Source organism: Hermetia illucens, chromosome 3 (genome assembly GCF_905115235.1).
Source record: "Hermetia illucens chromosome 3, iHerIll2.2.curated.20191125, whole genome shotgun sequence".
In the NCBI taxonomy this organism is placed as follows: domain Eukaryota; kingdom Metazoa; phylum Arthropoda; class Insecta; order Diptera; family Stratiomyidae; genus Hermetia; species Hermetia illucens.
The window spans coordinates 166,073,360-166,093,356 of NC_051851.1; the positions used below are offsets into that span (position 1 = coordinate 166,073,360).

The window sequence follows — 19,997 nt, forward strand, 5'->3', positions numbered from 1 at the left end:
AAATAAGCCGGATTGACTCTCTGGCAATTCACAATTCAGATGACTGGCTTTGGATCGACATTTTTGGGGCTCTTACGATACTGACCTACGGCAGCTATGTTAATCTTTTCTTCATACCGTGTCCGTCTGGTCCGTATTACAACTAAGTCAGAATTTTGATGACGAAAATCCTCAAATCTTGCTGATTTGGACACACCATTGGGTGGAATTTTTACCCACTGAAATCATAACCGAATTCCCCTCCACCCGGTGGAACTACTAGGCTATTACATTTCGAGGTGGAGTTTGCACATCCTCCTCTGCTCATCTTTCTGCTATACGTTGTGTTCGTAACCTTGCTTCCTTGATCTCCTTCACCTTGGATAGATCGGATTATGGTATTACTCGTATCGCAGTCCGCTTGACATGTAAGTATTTTCAGCACCAGATTTTTTATTATCAGTACCTGGCTTAGAGATTCATCTAGGTTTCGGCACCACTTCACGAATCTCGAACAATGGGAAATTACGTTCTCTGGACCCTCCGGAATTTTATCTCAGTTTGGATAATGGACCGTTGAGAAACTGAGGCGGATTAGATTTCACCTCTCTAAGTTGTATGTCCACTCCTTGATGGCAGAGGTTAACCTGTGTATCCTATCCATCCACCCTTTCCTAAGCATTCCAATACTTTTGCCATCTATTCATGGGAGACACATGAATAGATGGCAAAAGTTCTTCATCCACGATGAAGGAAAAATATCTCCCTAAATTTAAATGAATATCATTCCCGAGAAGACGAAAGGTCCATCATTTTAGACGGCTTTGAAGACGAAACGTACCCTAAGGAGTGCCCTTCTGTAAACAGCACCCATACTGCCAATCTGAAAGGCCAGTTTGGCTACAAACAACCGGAAACAATCTATTGTAGATTACCCGTCCTAATGCTCTTCTCGTGGCATCTAGACGACATATAGGTCTATAGGTTTATCAGCCTTAGACAGTAGTACTAGCTTCCGCCGTTTCTGTGCAGGAAATAACCCCTTAGAAATGCCCGTTTTGCACAATTGAGTGAGTATGTCTGGTCTAAACTTCATGACGAGCTTAAGGGGGGAATGTGCGGGAATCATCGCGGCATCGGAGCTCCCTGAAAACGGTTAATGCTGCACCCTTGCTTGGGACAACGGCTGAAGGAAGAATTTTACGATGGCGTCTAATAGATCACGCAGTGACTGAAAAACGTTCTTCAAAAGGCTAGGTTAGTAAAGACCTTTCGACGACGGCTGCTACCTGCTAGAGTGTTACTATGCAGTTCCTGGATGAAACCGATGCACGGCCTTCAATGCTTAGTGCGCTGGCTGACGATTTGGGACCAGGGACTTTCCACTTAGCTTCCAAGCGGGACCCCACGTTGTTTGGTCCTTTGGAGGAATGTGATGCAATTGCGAAGGATCGGGAAGTGGATGTCAACTTGCTGGCATCAAACAATGAAAGGTGTTAGAATTGTGGTGGGCTTGAGGTATCATTTGAAAGACCTGCCAATTAAAGGGAGCGCGGTGACGATTTTTCTTCAGCTGCATCTAATTCAATCTGCCCATACTGCTCGGAACTTCCAAAAAAACTGAACGATAAGTCCTTCACGATAGCTGGTGGACGATGCATTCTAATCTTAAGTCCTGCCACCTCGTAATTGCGTCCCATATTGACACTATCCGGTCCGCCTAAAATTATATTTGGGTCGACAGGTACCTAAATAAGGTTCTACAGTGGCGGCACGTTTGTGTATTTTTCACTTATTTACCAAGCATGAATCCTCAGGTACAAATATGAGCCTACGGTGACCTGTCGAAGAATGGCAGAGATCTTATATAGGTTGCCATTCACTAATTTGAAAAAATTAGATCGACACTACCATTTTAAGGTTCGGGGAAAGGGTGGCGGGCTATTTCATGGCAGGCAAGCAAGTAGACTATACACAATAGATCCGCCTCCCGGCGCATTGTTTGAAATTGAATGGTGGAAAAAAATCATTGCGCAAGTTGAATTTTTTACGGCACGTGTGCGATTTTGGTTCAATTTCAATTAGGTCTTAAATGTTATTTCTGAAGATAGCAACCAGCAGATATTTACGGAACTCAAATTTACTCGAAATTTTTCGTTCAATTGCAGTGAAGTTCATCAAATTTAGGACGATATTTGATTGCTCTCTTATAGAACTCTCAAACGTCTTATTTAAGCTTGGACTAGGCGAAAGTTTATTGAAAATATCCGGTTTATTGGAAATTGTTTTCAGCCGTCATTAGCTTTAATTTTATGTAAATCATCAGTATCCAATTTTAAGAATTTCAGTCATTGCGTTAACAAGTTAAAACCAAGAATTTTTCGTTGAATATTGGTTGTCTTAACCTACACCATAAAGTCCTTGAAGACAAGTTTACTCGTCTCTCCAACTTCTCTTTTTTAGTCAAAATATTCTTGGAAAACATTTTATTCCTCTAAAGATCCTTAGGCTTGTGCGTCCGCTAATTAGCGACTAATTTTAATTGTATTGCACGCCTTTTCTAATTATCTAAGAGTTTCGGGAAACTAACTTGAAAATATATTTTCTCTTTTCAGATAATCATCTAAAGATACTACAAATTTATAACTCATCTAATTTCCATCAAGGAGGAATCATAGGATGCAATCCTCGATCTATCTGAATACATCCTCATCAAACACAAACAGTGGTGAAACCAGCACCCACCGCATGCACCAATTATGAACAATTCCGCATCTACAACACTGCCGAAATCGAAACTTTAATAAAGACACGCCAAGATAGACATGCTCTATCAAAAGTAGTTATCACAAGAAAAGAAATAAAGATACGAACGAAATTTATATTTTTATGCTGAAAACGGATTACTAACCGTTCAAGATGGCTCCTGCTAATAGGCTTCCGTCTATGACTGCGGTAGAAGAGGAACATCATCATCTCGGGAAAAGTAGAAATTTGAGTATCTATAGTAACTGTTGCAGTAGTACCAATCGAAAACGTTGTTGGGAGAGGATGTTAATAGGAACTATCGTTATCCTTGTGATGTTGTTACATACATGCAGTGCAGCAGATTTTTGTAAGTACCATTTCAAAATATTCTATGCTTATCCTTAGATCCGGTTAAAGTAACAAACACAGCTGGGAGTTATACATAGATACTCGCCTAATTTTCGGATTTTCGAACATGGATATCTTTCTGATCACGGTCATCATAATAGATATTATCTTATGCATAGAGATTAGTTTTTACGAAATTGGTAGAACTCTTCATTCTTTGCATAAATTTGACTCACAGATAGTTTCCAAGAAGATGGAATCGAAGGGAAGTGTCTGTCTTAAATGCTATACAATTTCTGGTGCCAGATTCAGATTGAAGTTGGTCCTTAATATGTAGCCAGAGGTGAAGTTCTTCCATGAATTCAAAATAAACGTTTCTTCAAATTATGGTGATTTTAGATAGAAATTTCATTAGAAAAGTAATTGAGCGTCTCTTCCAGTAAGATTCAATTTACTCGTGATTCATACATAAAATCCTTGAGAAGTTTCATCGCTTTTGTAATCTTCTTCTAGGGAAATTTCCAATCCCAAAAGCTTCTAAACTTTTAATTTGGTGACCTTCCCAAGTGATCCATTCCCTATCGTTATCTATTTGATTATTCTTACAACTGAAATGATTACCTTGAAAACTCCACATGGATGTAAAATTTAGATAAAACAGTCACAAGGCCTTGTAAATTTGCTCGATTCTAAGCATCTATGGATTGCCTGCGGCGTGCATAGAATCCTCTTTTATCTTAAATCTTAAAACCTGCTAAGTAGAGAATAACGTAGACGATCCAACGCGGACAATTTGAATTTCTTGAGTTTATGATTGCGCTCCTTATCGGATACTGGTGAGCGATACCTCAGGCTGGGCGGAGTTAAATGAAATGTATACGCTTTTAGCTCGTCCAGCTTAGCTTTTAGTATTTCAAATAAAATCATTCTGATAAAAAATCGCACGTTTTCTCCTGAATTCGGATAATGTAAATGATATCTAGGTAGGTATCAATGGCCGCCTCCAGGAGCGTCGTTTTAATGCCACAAAGTCCTAAGACCATGATTACTGTGGTAACAGCGAGGGGATAGAATCCAGCCGGCTCAGATCTTACAGCCACTCCGTAGCATTCACGAAGGAAAGTCACTCTCCCACCTTGCAGCAGCTGGGAATTTCTCTGAGGTCTCCAAAGGACAGCTTTCCTAGTTTCCGGTTCTATAATAGTTAGAACTGGTCAGTCGCAAAGGAAGTGCCTGAGGGTTCTTCCAAGGGTTTTGCCAATTTTCCATTCTACACACTATATGTATTATTTAGGACAGTTGGTAGTGACCTTCAAACAACAATTATATCGACGATTTTCTGATTCATCGCTTTCCACCCCACATCATCATCAACGTCATAACAGCCGTTATCTGGTCTAGACCTGTTTTAATAAAGAACTCCAGACATGCCGGTTTGGCGCTGAGGTCCACCCCACATCCTTATCATTTTCCAACCCATTCCGTGATTATGAACTTTGTTCCTCTTTTCTGGCTCCGATTTTTTCGCGAGACTTCTCTTTATTTTCAGAAAAGGATCACGAAGTTCGACTCTTTTTTGTGAATTCATCACAACTAAGACACATGTGGGCGGTTGGAATTTTACTTTCCCCTTTTCTGAAATGTCGTGATATTATCCAACTTCTGAAACAGCTCACTCAATATGACACCTTAAGACCGCTTTTCGTCGCCTGATTCATGGTCATGAATATCGACCCTTCTCTTCGAATTGACCCAATAACGATAATATCGATGTTTAGCGTTTAACTAGATTTGTTGACCAATTTTCAGCTTCCTTCTCTTCTTAAGTTAGTCAAATAACGATCAAGTCGGCTTTTGTATAGAATTTTCTATTTTTTTTTTAAATTTTCGACATTTTTGTCCTCGCATCCTTTATATCACTTTTCGACTAATTTTCTGCCCAAAACGGTGGTCGCGAAATTTGATCACTGTCAACAAATTCGTCCAAATTGCAGAAGTATTTCTTACCTAATTTTCACGAAATTTTCCGGCTTTTTAGAACCTACATCCAATATGTTATGCTTGGACTGTCCTTCCATACCAAACTGGTGGGCGTCAAGTCCGGTGAATTGGGCCGAAATCGGGATACACTTAAATATTTCTAACATGACCGCCGAGACCCAGTGACAATACCTGCTATGGTTAAAAGTCACTTAGCACTTCGACCTAGGAATCGTGATCATCCGGTGGGCCTATATACCTGTCACATGGTTTAGACGAATGACCTCAACGAATATAAAGTGCAAACCATTTAGAATATTAAGATAGGCTCCCTGGCACGGGCGTTCTATTGGCCACTTGTGTCCCTCTCAGCTCAACGCATCCTAATCCGAGTTTTGCGATTTGTGAATACCAATTTGACACAAAAGAGGCAACTTTAAGCTACTATACCTTTGTTAATAACAATAGGATTTCCAGCAAACTTTGCAGTAGCACTGCTCCATAGTAAAACCTATATTAATACAATGGGTCTAGAATGAACTTAAAGGGGTTTCGGAGGAAATTTTTGAAAATGTACACCTCTTAATCATAGTATCTCAAGTAAGCCTCTAATCGTTAGGAATTTTAGTATATTCCCTACTTCCAAATCTTGCAACTTTGCATCTGGTATTAAGTGTTCTCCCAGGTGCCTGAACCCACTTTGCAAAAATGTCGGACAGTGTCCCAGAACGTGTATAGAAGTTTCATCACATTCCGCACTGAATCTACAGGCAGCGTCCGTAGATATCCGTGGATATCCCGGGTTTCCCTAGGTGATAGTTTAGCCGAAATTGACCAGTGAGAATTCCCACTATGATTCGGAGGTTCTTCTTGGTGAAGTCTTAGCAATCTGTATCCCCCAATAAGCCCCGTGGATTGCTCCATTCCTGATAGACCCGTCCAGTATAGTTCCCTCAATCGTTCCTCTTCATTTTTTAATATCATAGCCATGATCCTGTTTCCGATTCCACACAAGAGTTCTGGCCCGTGTAAAGGCGTCCATGCTAACTTCTTGACTAGTTCGTCCGCTACTTCATTGCCTTCTAAAACAACATGGCCTGGAACACAGAGTATCCAGACCTTATTGAGCGAACCGAGTGTATTCAGTCTCTCAAGGCATTCCCATACCAATTTAGAGTTCACCTGGTTGGCTATCAGTCAGAATAGCAATGTCTCGCTCCCTGTAGTTCATTTGGAGATTAAAGGTGGCACATCTGTCTATGGCGTAGATTTCCGCGCGGAATATGCTAGTGTGCTTACCCATTGATTCCAAGTACATTTTCCTTGGACGAAATAACCAGGTATCTGTTCTGTCTGCTGTGAGGGATCCGTCAGTTGCTGGTTTGTGCCGTATGTCACAGCCACGCTCTCCCAGTTTGCCTTCGACTGCATGTGCAGATGAGGACGGGTTGGTCCCAGAGGGACCTCCAGGGATGCCATCGAGCACCTCCTCATTGTCCCACTGATACACACGCAAGCCAATCTTTGGAGTTCATGTAACTCCCAGGCATGTGTTCTGAGTTCAGTTCTTTCTACCTAGATTACCGCCCCATAAGTAATCATTAGCCTTACTATTGCAATGTATATCCAAAGTAGTATCTTCGGGCTGTAACCCCATTTTTGCCTGCTATGATCTCCAAATCATCAGAGCATTTGTAGCTTTCAGACATGCGTCTTCCAGAGTGATTTTTGGTCTAGCATAATTCCCAAATGTTTGACCTCTATTTCTCGTTTCACTTTCATATCATGTAACCTCAAGGATATCAAGTGATCAAGCCCCTAGTAAATGGTGTATGGTTTTGGCTGAATTGATACGCAGTTCCGCCTTCCTGCACCAGGCACTAGTAATCCTTAATCCAGTTTGCATTTTATAACATCTTATCTTTATAACATCGTATCTTCGTGTTTGCCCCTACAGATTAGAACAACGTTGTCAACGTAACCCTGGACTTGTATTCCAGTATTTGTTAGCTCGTCCAGGAGTTTGTCGACTACCATACTCCACATAAGCGGTGATAATACCCCGTCCTGTGGACAACCTTGAGTAGTATTCATGACAATAGAATTTGTACCTGTCAGTACTTCTATCTGCTTACTCTGTAGCATTTTGCCCTTCCTGAGATCCAGGGTGTTTCCCACTCCCTTGTGTATTTTCGTCCCTCAGCCAGTCCTCGGTTTTTTTTGCCCGGTTGAAGAGTTTTAGTACCTCTGTTCTCATTCTGGCTAAGTTTCTAATCCTCCAGAGTACATACCTTGATGATTTAACTGTCTTAGCCGAACACCTGGCCTCATATGCGCCAATGGCGACTGTGTTGAGGTTTTCTACCACTGCTTCTAGTTCCAATTCGCTTCTGATGTCGCCGTTCCCTTCAAGGTGAGCCATGGTGTTGCTTGCCATCAGCTTCGATGTTCAGATCACTGTTGGCAAGTGAATTCTCGTTAGCGCCAATTGAATAAGCATACCATCGAAGACGCCTCTCTCGCAATATTTCCAAGATCGGTGCAACACCATATCGATCGCGGATATCCTCATTTCGGATGTTAAGTCCTTGGGGTTTTAACATAGGTACCTGTTGTGGAGACATAATCCTACGGTCTTCTTAAGACACGGATTGATTTTGGGACCACAATCAGAGCCCCGCTGTGACAAGCAACAACGGTACCAGTCTATGCAGGTACATGGCTTAACATTCATACTGGTGGATGCAAGACCTACCCAAATCTCTACCGAACTAAGGAGTATGGCACCCGTGTTGAAACGCAACACCACGCCGAGGCCCGAAGATCCCCGAAAAGCCCCCATGAAACTCCCACCAGGGGGCCAACCGCAAACAACCGAGCTGTACTCATATACGACAGGAAATCTCCCGAAGTATATGAGTCGAGGGGCTACCCCGGTTCCCATGGTACCAGTATACCCCTGGTAAGGTTTCGTGGCCGAAGCCACTTCAGATGAGTCTCCGTGCAGACTCTGGTCTGATCGCCCTTATTAAGCCTTGGAGCATTCGCCTACTGCATCACGGGCGGCAAGCCATTGCGATACAGCGTTTCCCGGTGCCACCACGTGGAGGTTCTCCTCGGCCACTTGGTTTTGGTTCAACCGACAGGGTTGCTGCCCCGCCTTCCTCCCCGCCACCTCAGAGCACCTCATTTCGGATGTGATCAAAACATACCAGCGCACTAGTCCAACGTAACATCTTTGTTTCCATTACTCTAAGACGGCATTCATTGTCTTTTATAGTCGGCCAACACTCGAAACCATAGAGAGCGACAAGGCGGGCGATATTGCGATAAATTTTGAATTTGAGACCTTCGTTTATACGTCGATCACAAAGAACGCCAACTGTGGAACGCCACTTCATTCAGGTTGCACTGAGCAACTTCACAATACACATTTAGGAGGTTTTCCAAGCAACGTCAACCCAGCTGTCATAACAGCACTCAAGATCCAACCCGAGCTACACCGTTTCCCTCTCCTTCAGAATGGCATTCATCCTATGAAAAAGATCCCTTCAGAAACGAGACTGAATCACTTTAATCATTATAAGCCCCACCTTCTGAGCCTATAAATCAAGGACACGTGTCAATGTAATTTCACCCTATAGGCAAATCATGCAAATTTGCAGTCAATCTTGCACTCTCCATTCGAAACCGTTCTGTTTGCGATCAATCAGTGAATTCATTTGCGACTCTCGCATGTAAATCGCAAAAGCTCCTGGCTGCGTTTGCCTATACGCAAATAGTGCAATGTGATCTTCTTCTTCTTCAGCTTCACAATAGTACATAGGTATATGAATGCTTCTTTCTTGTTTGTATCGATCCATTGGGCAAAAATGCATTTAATTGTGCGCTAGCATACAAAGTTGCATAACAGGGCAGTGCAGTGCTAATAATAAGAAAAGGAAAAGTCAATCATCATTTCAGATTTCAAAAGGATGTGAGAGATTTTAGGGTTGGCGAATTTTTTGTAGAAATTGTGAAGTAATGTGGAGGTCAGGAGAAGATTCAGGAAATTGGAAATGGGGTAATGGAAATGATAAAAAATGCGTTGTAATGGGTAGAAGGACATTTCGCATACAATCAAATGCATCTGTCGAACGAATGACGAAATGATTTGCAATACGTAAAACCACTGATACGTACAATGCACTTCTTTCGATATACCTTCCCAGGAAGCTTGCAGTTAGGATGCCCCACAATTGAAGTTAAAAGAAAAAACAATAAGGGAAATTGTTACAAAAAGGGTACCTTAAAGCTTTGCTCGGCATCGTCTAACAAATGGTCGAAAGCAGCATTTTTTTAACAAATTCTAACCAGAGATTAGAAAAGATGTCCTTATTTGAAACTTTTGCAAAAAAAGGGAACAAACTGCAAGGGGAGACGTGTAGCCGCAAAATAAGTTAGGATCTTCGTGCTAAGAAGACATTGATTTGTGTTTAATAGGACCAAAACTGCTTACAAGATGGCCCTACGGATCTCCTGAGGATCCTCGATTGCTCTGTTTACATTGTGAAGCTTGTCAAGTTTAATTGGAAACAGTCTGGTTCTTCTTAGGCATTTTCCATTAAATCACTCCCTCCTTCTATAAATTCTTTCGGAAGAAGGCATTAATCTGTGGTTGTTGAGACAGAGAAGGCATAGTTTCATTCGAAAAGCTGAGGAGAGAGCAAATGGCTGACAATGGAAGATATCCCACCCAGCTTCACCGCCGTGTAAACAAACCAAATTTAACAGAAAAGCACGGATTGACATAGGCCAGTTATCCTCCTTCACGGCAATACAGATTTACACGATCGTCTGGTTCTGAATGAGGATGATCCAACCCGAAAAGTCTATCAACGCAATATCTGCGGTAGGAAAGGAAAACTTGGCAGACCCTGCCTCAGATGGAACGATGGTGAAGACCAGGTAGTCAGGCATCTGTTGGGGATATTGTATTGATGAATCTCGACGCAAACGCCGGATGTTTAGAGTTCTTTATTAAGGCAGGCTTAGATCGGGCAACGATTGTTGCAGTGTTGATAGTGATGAAATACTATAAAGGAGGCTCTGATTGATCTGGTATGGTAAATTCTACCATATCCCCTGTTCTGTTTGGACCTTGTGCCAACGCGTTTTCATATTTTTTTTTCACAATTTTCATCTATTTATGGACGTTTCGCCAACGATAGGGACTTCAAAAGCTACGTAACAATTTTTGCAAGATATGACCAACTGAATTGATCGAGTGGGGAGAGCAGGTCGTAAAGAAGAATGAAGGATATTTTTTTAAGGATTGGGGAGTCCTAAGTCCGCATCCACTTTATGCCGGACCTATAAGAAGGGACCATATAACATCTGCGAGCCGCGTCGGTCACGCTGCTCTCAGGGCAGAGGTGAAGCAGCATCTGAAGAGTTACCTCTGCCCTGGTAAGAAACCGTAGCCGTCTTCGTCCTTCTTTTAATTTTTAACGAAGGATCTATTATCGTTAAATTTACTACGTTGATATTATATGTTTTTTCAATAATAATTGTTTGTCCTTCGAACTCTAGAAAGCATTACAAGGCTAAAGCAACATTTAAACGCTCCCTTTGGGTGGTTATTCTCGTTTGTTGGTTGCTCTTCCTTCACGCCATCCATCAACACCAATAAAACCAACTATAATCTGCCCCAACCTCATCTACATGCTCCTTGCATATAAAATACTGCAAAATTCTCCGATCATCGTGGCAATCTTTCTTCTGATCCCATTCAAAGGCAACCGTCCCAAAGTACATTGAAGCCTGCGGGGAGTGCATCCACCACAACCTACTATGATGCAGCCACATCTTGTTTGCCCCGTCGAAAGCTAGAACAAGCGCATCCGGTAACATCAAAGCGCAGCCACACGTCGTTGCAACCACAAAAGTGTGAACTTTAATTCACAAATTGTGTCCTTCCCAGCGGACCTAATTAATTTCCACCGAACTGACGATACACCGTGTGGGCATCCGCATGCTTCCAAGCCCCATGGAAAAATGTTGGGGAAAACATTCACAGGAATAAAAAAAAAAATAGAATTCCGACATTAATATAAATCTTAAAAGAACATTATTTCTCGCTTTTTTGTCTATTTTTCGTGCTGCCGGGTGGGGAGAAATTATGATGAAAAATCTCCCCGAAATGACTTTGATGACAAAGAAAAATTATTTGGTCATTATCCATGTCACCTTGTTGGTTCTTTGGTTAATTCTTCGTTGGCATGGTGTTAAAATATGAATGAAGGCAAGAAAATGAGCATTTAAATGATCACCGACGCCCGCCATCATCGTGTCCCCAGCGCCAACAGAATAATGGAAGTGAGGACATTTTGCTTTCAATCTGGGAATTTTCACAGCTGGTTTTTGATTGAAATGTGCACGGTCGGAAAATATGGTGGAAAGCGGAGGCGATTTTTCATAAAGTAGTGCCTGAGAGTTGGGCTTCATTCATACGAATTGAGTAGTAGTAGATGGGAAATACTCTCGAGAGATAATTGTTAGGGGTCCACTTGTTTAGGATCACGGTTTTGGAGTTCGAAGGACATTAAAGGATCAGATACCGATTTCTAGGAGTAAAAACTCTGGGCCCTATGATATTAAAAGGAAACAGTGTAACCTAAATGGGAGCTAATTTCCTGAGTCATAAATTTCAGGTGCATGTTTTTCAGACCCCGGCAAATAGCGAATTTGCAATTCCTTTTCCCTCCACTAGCAAGTCCTTGTTTAATTCAAATGCAACCAACCCAGCCTAAAACGCTTCAACTAACTTTAAATTGTGAGCTAGAAACAAAAACCCATTTAGTTTAGAAAAACTACACACATAAAATTTAAGCTCTACTTAATTTTCTCATTGACTCTAAGTGGAGGATTTTTTCGCTATTCGAAGGCGACCTAATAAATAAATTTCCTGCAGCACCTAAGGGATCCACATATGTGTACAGTACATGCTTGTATTTACGTATTAGCCCTCCGAAGAGGAAGTTCCTTACCAGAGAATAGTCACCTACATGTATCTATGCACTTGCAGAAGCGTGGGACTATATGAAGTGCTTTACAACCCTTAAAAGGTGCTTGGAGAGAAAAATATGTTCACTGACTGAATTTATTACAGGCAGTTCACATTTACACTGAAAAGGTAACAGTTTTAAATTCAAGTGAAAAATTTGAAACATAAATGGATAAGTTAGATGTGGAGCAACTAACATTTCTATGGGGATAGGGTGGGGATTTGAGGGAGATAGTCAAGCTGAAAACTTATTTTCTTGGTTAATAAGATTCGTCAAGATTTTGCCACACGATAAAAGTGCATCATTTTATTTTTGCACATATACTAGTACTGCTAGTCTTAGTGGTGTAGGTCAAGGATGCAAGTAGTTTGAATAGACGGCACTACATTGGCAGAAAGTGGAACTCCATGTGAAGGTCAAAGGGCCCTCCTTGCCATTTAAACTATCAACTACAATGAGTATGAATCTTTCACTATAGAGTCGGTTATAAATAGCCGAACCAAAGGACGACTTTTTGAAAATTCCATTTCTAAAGGGTCACTTAGGATCCCCACATTCCACACTGAATATACAATAGAAATTTAAAAAGTGACAGACAAGGTGTCGCAAAAGCCTAATTCGTGGTGTGAGTATGTGTCTGTTTGAGGTGAGGGAGAGTCAAAGCCGCTGAGCACTCAGACCTTAGTGGTTCATTGTACTCGATTCCCCCGTCTAACGGAATATCCCGGATTCGTTTATGTACCGCAGGATTTAGTTGATCTGACGCTATCCGCTGCAGTTGGATCACATCAGCACCAAAAACCTGATGCCTGATGTTACGGACGAATCGGAGCACTCACATCGAAAATTTTCCGTGGATTCCGCTTTCTCATTACAGGACGGACACGTATCATCTTGGATAATTCTTATTCTGAACATATGCCCAGCTAGTGAATTATAGCTAGTCAGAATGCCCACAATACTTCGGCAAGTCTTCCTGCTTTTCGACAGTATCAACTTTGCCGTATACTTGTTTGGCTCTGACAGGAAGAGTTCGCCATCTGTCATTATGAGAAGCTTGTTCCCAGTTTCTTATAGCAGCATCAGCCAATGCTACCGACACCCAAATTGCTGGTTCCGATCCAGGCATGGGGAAAGTTCAAGCCTCTTTTGCTAAGGCATTAGAGATTTCATTTTCCTCTACACCACAATGACCAAGTACCCATAGTAAATCCACCGTATTAAAACTAGAAACAGAATTCAATCGGTTTCTACATTCTTGAACGGTTTTTGAAGTGATGTAAGTACTACTCAACGCCCTCAATGCAGCTTGACTATCGCTAGAGATTGCGATGCGCCTGCTCTTCAACCGCTCGTTAATAATCCAGGTTGCCGCTCTTAGGATCTTCACTACACTTCAGCCTGAAAGACCGTTATGCATTGTCCCAAAGAAAAAGCCCACATCTCGTTTTTATTCGAGAGGTAGACTCCTGCTCCCGAACCATTTTCTGTCGTTGAGCCATCGGTGTAGAAGACGTCAGTATATCCTGACACGCATTCTTCTGGTTCATCCCAGTTTTCTCTCCGCTTCAAGATAACATCATATCTTCTAGTAAACAGATGTATGGGGATCTGAGAATCGGAAAGCATTGCGAAAACTAGATTCAGTTTTCCTAATGACTCCAATGCTTTGTGCCCCCCACGTCCATCGTTTTCCCACAGATCTAATCGAATTAGCCTATGAGCCGCTCTCATTGCAGTGCCCTGAACAAAACAAATCCAAGGGCTGCAAATTGAGTAATGCATTGAGAGCTGCGTCGGATGTGGTGCCCATGGCACCGGTGATACCCAGACACACAGTTCCTTGCAGTGTGGCTAGTTTACAGCGAAAACTCTTCTGTTTCACCTTAACCCACGACACTGTGGATGGAGAAGCGAACATCGGCCTAATGATAGGAACAGATATCCACATTACAACCTAAGTACCCATGTCGAGGCAAAGGTCTGACTACATAGCCCATAAGCTCGTTTCATCTTTACCTCTACATGTTTGTTCCAAAGAAGCTTCTTGTCTAGAATAACCCCCAGATATTTTACTTCTTCGGAGAGTTGAAGGGTTGTACCCCTCATCTCTGGAAGGCAGAGACCATTCAGTTTTCTCCTTTTTTTAAATAATACCATTGTTATTTTATTTGGATTTACTGAAAGTCCATGCCTGGGACATCAACTGTCACTCAAATCAACGGCACGTTATGTATTTCTACACAGCATTCCGAGACCTCGACCAATAACCAGTACAGCTACGTCATTCGCATAAGCTTGAACGTGTATTGGCAGATTTTGCAGTTGATCAGCATACTCCACAGAAGTGGCGATAGCACACCTCCTTGGGGGCAGCCTTTCGTTGCTTCCGTTATTAAGTAGCGATCAACACAATCTCTGCGTAAGCATAGCGGAGATCTACTTTATTAGAAATTCGTCAACATCATGCTCTCTGACGACATCACAGAGCTTTTGGAAGGGCATACACTCAAAAGCCCCTTTAATGTTCACGAAAACCCCCATCGCGTACTCACCCTTCAGAGTTGCATCCTCTATCTTTGAAGCCAAAGAATGAAGAGCAGACTCATAGGACTTTCCACGTTGGTAAGCATGTTGGTTTTCACTTACGGGGTGCGACCTTAGCGCTTTCTTGCGAGTGTGACGCTCAGCCAGTCTTTCCAGACATTTGCCTGAAGTTCTTTGGATTATAATACTGATCTTTCCCAGGCTGTGGTATGAATACTACTACCTTCTGCCAAGAGGAAGGCACGTAGCTCATAGCAAGACATCCTCGAAAAATATTTCTTTGAAGTTTCTCTAAGTGCTCTATACCGTTGGGTAGATGCCACCCATACCAGGTGCTTTGAAGTGTTGAAATGATAGTACAGCAGCTCTCGCTTTTTCATTGGTAGCAACCGCTCTTGCAGTATCCCAATTGCCCTTGCAACGCCTTCATGTTGAAGGGTTTGCAGAAACCGCCAATTCTCTTCTTCCCACTTCTGAGACCTGTTCTCCCGGGTTATGTACTTCCAAGAGAGTATGTATAGACTCAACTCTGGAGTTCGTGAAAGTATCCGGTTTTCTAAGAGAGCCCAACTTGGCGACTCACCCTTATCAAAGACTCTGCACAACTTAGAAGTCTGCCTTTCACTTTCCAGTTCCTCACAGTGTGGTCTAAAAGAGTCTTGTTTCGAACGTTTTACGAGCCTCTTATATTCACGCTGTGAGTTCCGGAAGTTTAGCCAGTCTTCATCTTTATTGCTTTTGTAAGCACGATTTGGAAGTCTGGTTGATTTCCTGAGTCTCTGCAGTTCTCGGTTCCACCACGGAACCGTTTTACCACGTTGGCCTCGGGAAACAGGACAAGTCTCTTCAAAGCACTCTAAAAGTGTGCGATTCTGAGTTTTCAATTGATCTTCTGCCGCCAAAGGAGTTCTTAGTCGCCAAGGGAGCTCAACTTTGTCGCTAGGAAGTTCATTGAACTTTGTCCAATCCATTTTCCTAGGATTCCGTCTCTTCGCCTGTAAAAGTTAAGTTCTAGGTAACGGTGATCTGAGAGAGAGATTTCATCTAGTACTCGCCAGTTTCTAATCGACTCTAACAACTTTGAAGTGCAGATTGGGCACCCTATGTTCGGGGTCATCAGACCAGCTGAAGTGATACAATCAAACAGCTTCTCTACTCTAGGATTGCATTTGCAACAAATATGCTGAGCTTTTGCATGACAACCTATAAAAAGTTCAAGGCCACTTGATTCAGTATAAACTACCAGATCCCTTAGTTCGTGCGTCGGCGGTGGGCACAAAGAATCATAGGGTAAGTAGGCAGGGGCAGCTATAACGTTTCTACTCTTACCATTGACCTGGTATTGTAAGTTGACCGCAACAAGGTCCTGGGAACAGAATTGCATGGGTTGCCTCTAACAATTTTGACACCAGAACGCAGTCCGTCGGTCTCGAGGATCTTTTCTTCGAAGAAGATCCGATCCCCTTGACTGATCCAATACCACAGATTCTGTTGAAACGAACCCATGGCTCTTGAACCAAAAATATATAAGGACAGACCTGCAACTTTGCCAGCTTTGCTGCCAGTAGATAGGAAGAAGCTTTGGCATGCTGCAGATTGATTTGACTAACTCTTATGTTTGTAGCCATAAGTGCAGCCTAATATGAAAACCGCCGCTAACTGAAAAGTCTACTGCGTTCAGCTTGGATCTCACCGGGGTTACCAACTTGTCCTCACCTTTCACCGAAAGTTCCGCTTTCTTGTGTCCGATTTCTCTGGATATCGTTTTCTCATCCAACAAGATCAGCCGGGCAAATTCTTCCTTGGACTTTACCTCTTTCACCGTTTCCGTTTTGTAGACCTTCATATTCTCTGGGTGTTTTGCTGTAACATTCACAGCCTTGTCATCCGCAAAACCGACAATTGTAGTCTTTTCTGGGACGGGAAGAACAAGCACCCACTTAATAGTATTACCGAGCCCCGCGGTTAACTCGCTGTGACAATGTACTCGTTGGGGGGCTCACTTGTCCCGTACCAGAGAATCCTCTCTAAAAAGTAATTTTGTCCAGTCTCGCTAGATAATTCGGTGTTAGTTGGGATTATTGAATGTCATATTGACATTTAATGCCAACAGACATATCAGCCCCACGAACCATGGCGTATTTTGCCAGATTTACCATCATGTTCATTGCATCCACTGTAGAGCACCAAAAACCATACTGGGGTTCTGACTAGCTATTGTTGCTTTCGATGTTGGTTAGCTATCTGTTGTAGATGGCATTTTGCATCATCTTCCCCATTGTTGTTCAACGAATCAGGTGATATAATATTGAATTTCCTGCTAGCTTATTGGATTTTGAAATCAACACCAACTTAAGCTTTTTCAACTGAGCAGAGAATATTCTTTATTGTAGATATACCTGTAAGGTGTTCATAAAAGAGTTGGATCTAGTCTTTATTGCGAGTTTCAAAGCACTGTTAGGGATTCCATCGAAACCTAAGGCCTTATTGTTATCGATCCAAAATACATACCATACATATATATATATTTCCCGCAGCTCCTCCTCAATTACTAGAACTATTGGGCACTCGTTGAGCTGGACTACCATGTGTGTGCGGCTGTGGCAATCATCTCTTTCAGAAGTCGCGGTCAGGTCACCTGGGACGATCATCATACCTTTTTCATTATCATCCTGAAGGCCCTACCCCAAGGGTTTAGATCAGCGTGGTCACATAACTGCCTTCGAATGGTGTCTTTTAAACGGCCAAGAAGTTGTTGGTGTATCTTCTCTCAAAACCTCCTCGTTGAGAAACATGCGGTTCGCGAGTAGTTGGGAGCAGCTGCCTTCGAAACATAGTAGCATCATATGCTTGCGTTATCCATCAGGTGATTTGGGTGACTCTTCCGCTGAACAGACTTTCCGGAGACATAGCGGGTTTAGGCATTATCTAGCATCAGCACGGCGCAGGACTGACCAATGAACATCAACTCCTGTATCATATCCACAAACATTTCTACCGCATCGCAAGTAGAACGGCCTTGTCGAAATCCATGCTGCGATACCCGCAACCTCGTTGGCAGGGAGTAGCTTATTGTTTATCCCCCTCTAAAGCTTTCTCACCACAGTTGGATATAGAGCAAGTACCTCAGCTGATCTTCTGAGCGATAGCCTGATTAAATTCGTCGATAGTCTCTTCTACTAGGCATAACACGCTCTTTCCATCATTCAAATGTACTTGCTTCACTAGGGTTTGGCCGTAGCAGCCGACTTTAAAGTTATATAGAGAATCTCGTCTAATTTTGCAGCCTTCTTCTCTGTAATACGCCCGAAGGTCCCCGGAAGTTTCTGTTTAGAATCTTTGGGATCGAGAAGATCGTAGTATGAGGTCCATTCTTCTCCTGTTGTAATTAGTTATAAGAGTCTAGGCCACGTCATGGGTTCGTATTGGTTTTGAGGCCCAGCTGGCTGTACCAAAATTTATTTGTTTCACGGTTTAGTTGAGTAGTTGATCGGTACTCTGTTGGGGTGCAAACGCTGTCCAAGCATTGTAGGGCCACATGCCTCCTTTATGCCATTACTCAACTGACTCACCATTGCATCGCTGTTCCCTAACGCCGCAAAGAATGCCTTTTCCCCGAAAGTCCCCACAGACAAACTAACCATCCTGGTTCTCTTCCAGTGCGCCTTCAGATGTGGCTTCCACTGTTTCCAATGGTGAGAAAGGTGAGCTGGCTGTCGCTGTCGGTGCGGTTATTACTTATCTGCCAGACCATCGCTCTCACTAACGAGGTTCTCAGGTATGTCCGGCAGTCGATCTAAGCTCCTGCCTAGCAAACAGTGTTTGAATGTTGAGTCTACACAATAGAATTATGTGGCTCTTATGGTTTGGATTAAATGTACACACGGCTTGATGCCATCCTTTCATAAAGAACTTTTGTCCGTTTTTAGGAGGCTCGAGGTTCCTCTGTCTCGCCGACTCTTGTGACACATAGCATTGTTCCGAGCCGTGGTAGGTGGAATGGCCATCAGTTGTCGATATTGGATTCATCTTCTTGGTCATCTGGAGGAGCTAATGAGAACTTTACCAGGCATTTTCTTTACTGAAGATATTAGGTACATTGCTCCGAACCTTCTCCCTTTGCCCGACCTTGGGACAAGCATGTTATATGTCAGTCGGCTCTTTTTCATATTTCAGAGTCCCGTGTCCGGATGGCTCAAGTGGTTAGAGCGCTGGGCTGTCGTAGCGGAAGGTCGCGGTTCAAATCTCGCTGGGGGCAGAGGAATTTGTTATCGTGATTGGATGTCGAACACCAGTCGACTCAGCTGTGAATGAGTACCTGAGTCAAATCAGGGTAATAATCTCGGGCGAGCGCAATGCTGACCACATTGCCTCCCACAGTGTACTGTGGTGTACCGTTACGGTCTTGAATGAAGTGCTCTAACACACTTCAAGGCCTTGATCCAATATGGATTGTTGCGCCAACGATTATTATTATTATTATTGTCCCGACCCCTACATCCATTCACGAGTATCCCTCAAACAAAACTATTCATTTAATCTATCTAATCCACCAATCTAAAATTGATAAATTCATTCTCATAAAATAATTAATCTTTCCAATCTGATACCATATTATATTGACCAGAAGGAAAATAGAAAACAATTTGTGCAAAATTAGCGCGCACCTTTGAAATGGATAAAAAGCGCGAACAATAAAATATCAATCGATAAAAATCTATTGCGGGGGATGATGGTACACCGCTGAAACAATTTTCGCTGAAAAAAAAACGTGTCCCTATTATTTAGCAATGGCTGCTGGAAGCAGTGGATATGCTTCGGTTACAATCAAGATAAGCTTTTGGGCACACAATTGGTTCCAGATAGGTTCATGGAATTGCCTTTTGTTGCAGTCGATAATTTGATATTAAGAACGATTAATCTGGATTAGAGGTTTTAGGAAGGAGGGGACATGATCTAAATGATAATTATTGCAGAACAAGCAAAGTAGGAATGGGTGTCGTTGAATTAGAGGCAATTTTTCATTCAGTTTCACCTTGGCTTGGGTGTGACAATTATGAATCACAGACGGAAGCTGGGCTCCAGTAGCACGTCTATTAACACTTCCATCATATAATCATATTTTGCATCAAAATTATGTGGTTAGATACTTATATAGCCTTTGGGTGTATGAAATGTATGAAATCCTAGTGTTCGCAGTCTTTGAAGATATGCATAGATAGATAGATGTATCTGAGCCATTCATTCCGCTCAGCGCCGGCCGCAATTACTCAAACATTCACGTAGCACATCGGAACTATGCACTTGCCGTGATGATCACAAGAAGAAGCAATTTGTTCTAGTCGATAA

The 19,997-nt window shown here is 42.4% G+C and overlaps 1 protein-coding gene across 4 annotated transcripts in view; it reads left to right on the top strand.

The window, feature by feature from the left end:
- LOC119652336 (epithelial discoidin domain-containing receptor 1) overlaps positions 1 to 19,997 on the top strand; it is a 781,389-nt gene that overhangs the window by 275,729 nt on the left and 485,663 nt on the right. For all 4 annotated transcript variants that reach the window (XM_038056350.1, XM_038056353.1, XM_038056352.1 and 1 more), the window contains exon 2: positions 2,595 to 3,094. In XM_038056350.1, the coding sequence (XP_037912278.1) occupies positions 2,899 to 3,094 (196 nt within the window). In that variant the 5' untranslated portion in view covers positions 2,595 to 2,898. The remainder of the gene's footprint in view (positions 1 to 2,594; positions 3,095 to 19,997) is intronic.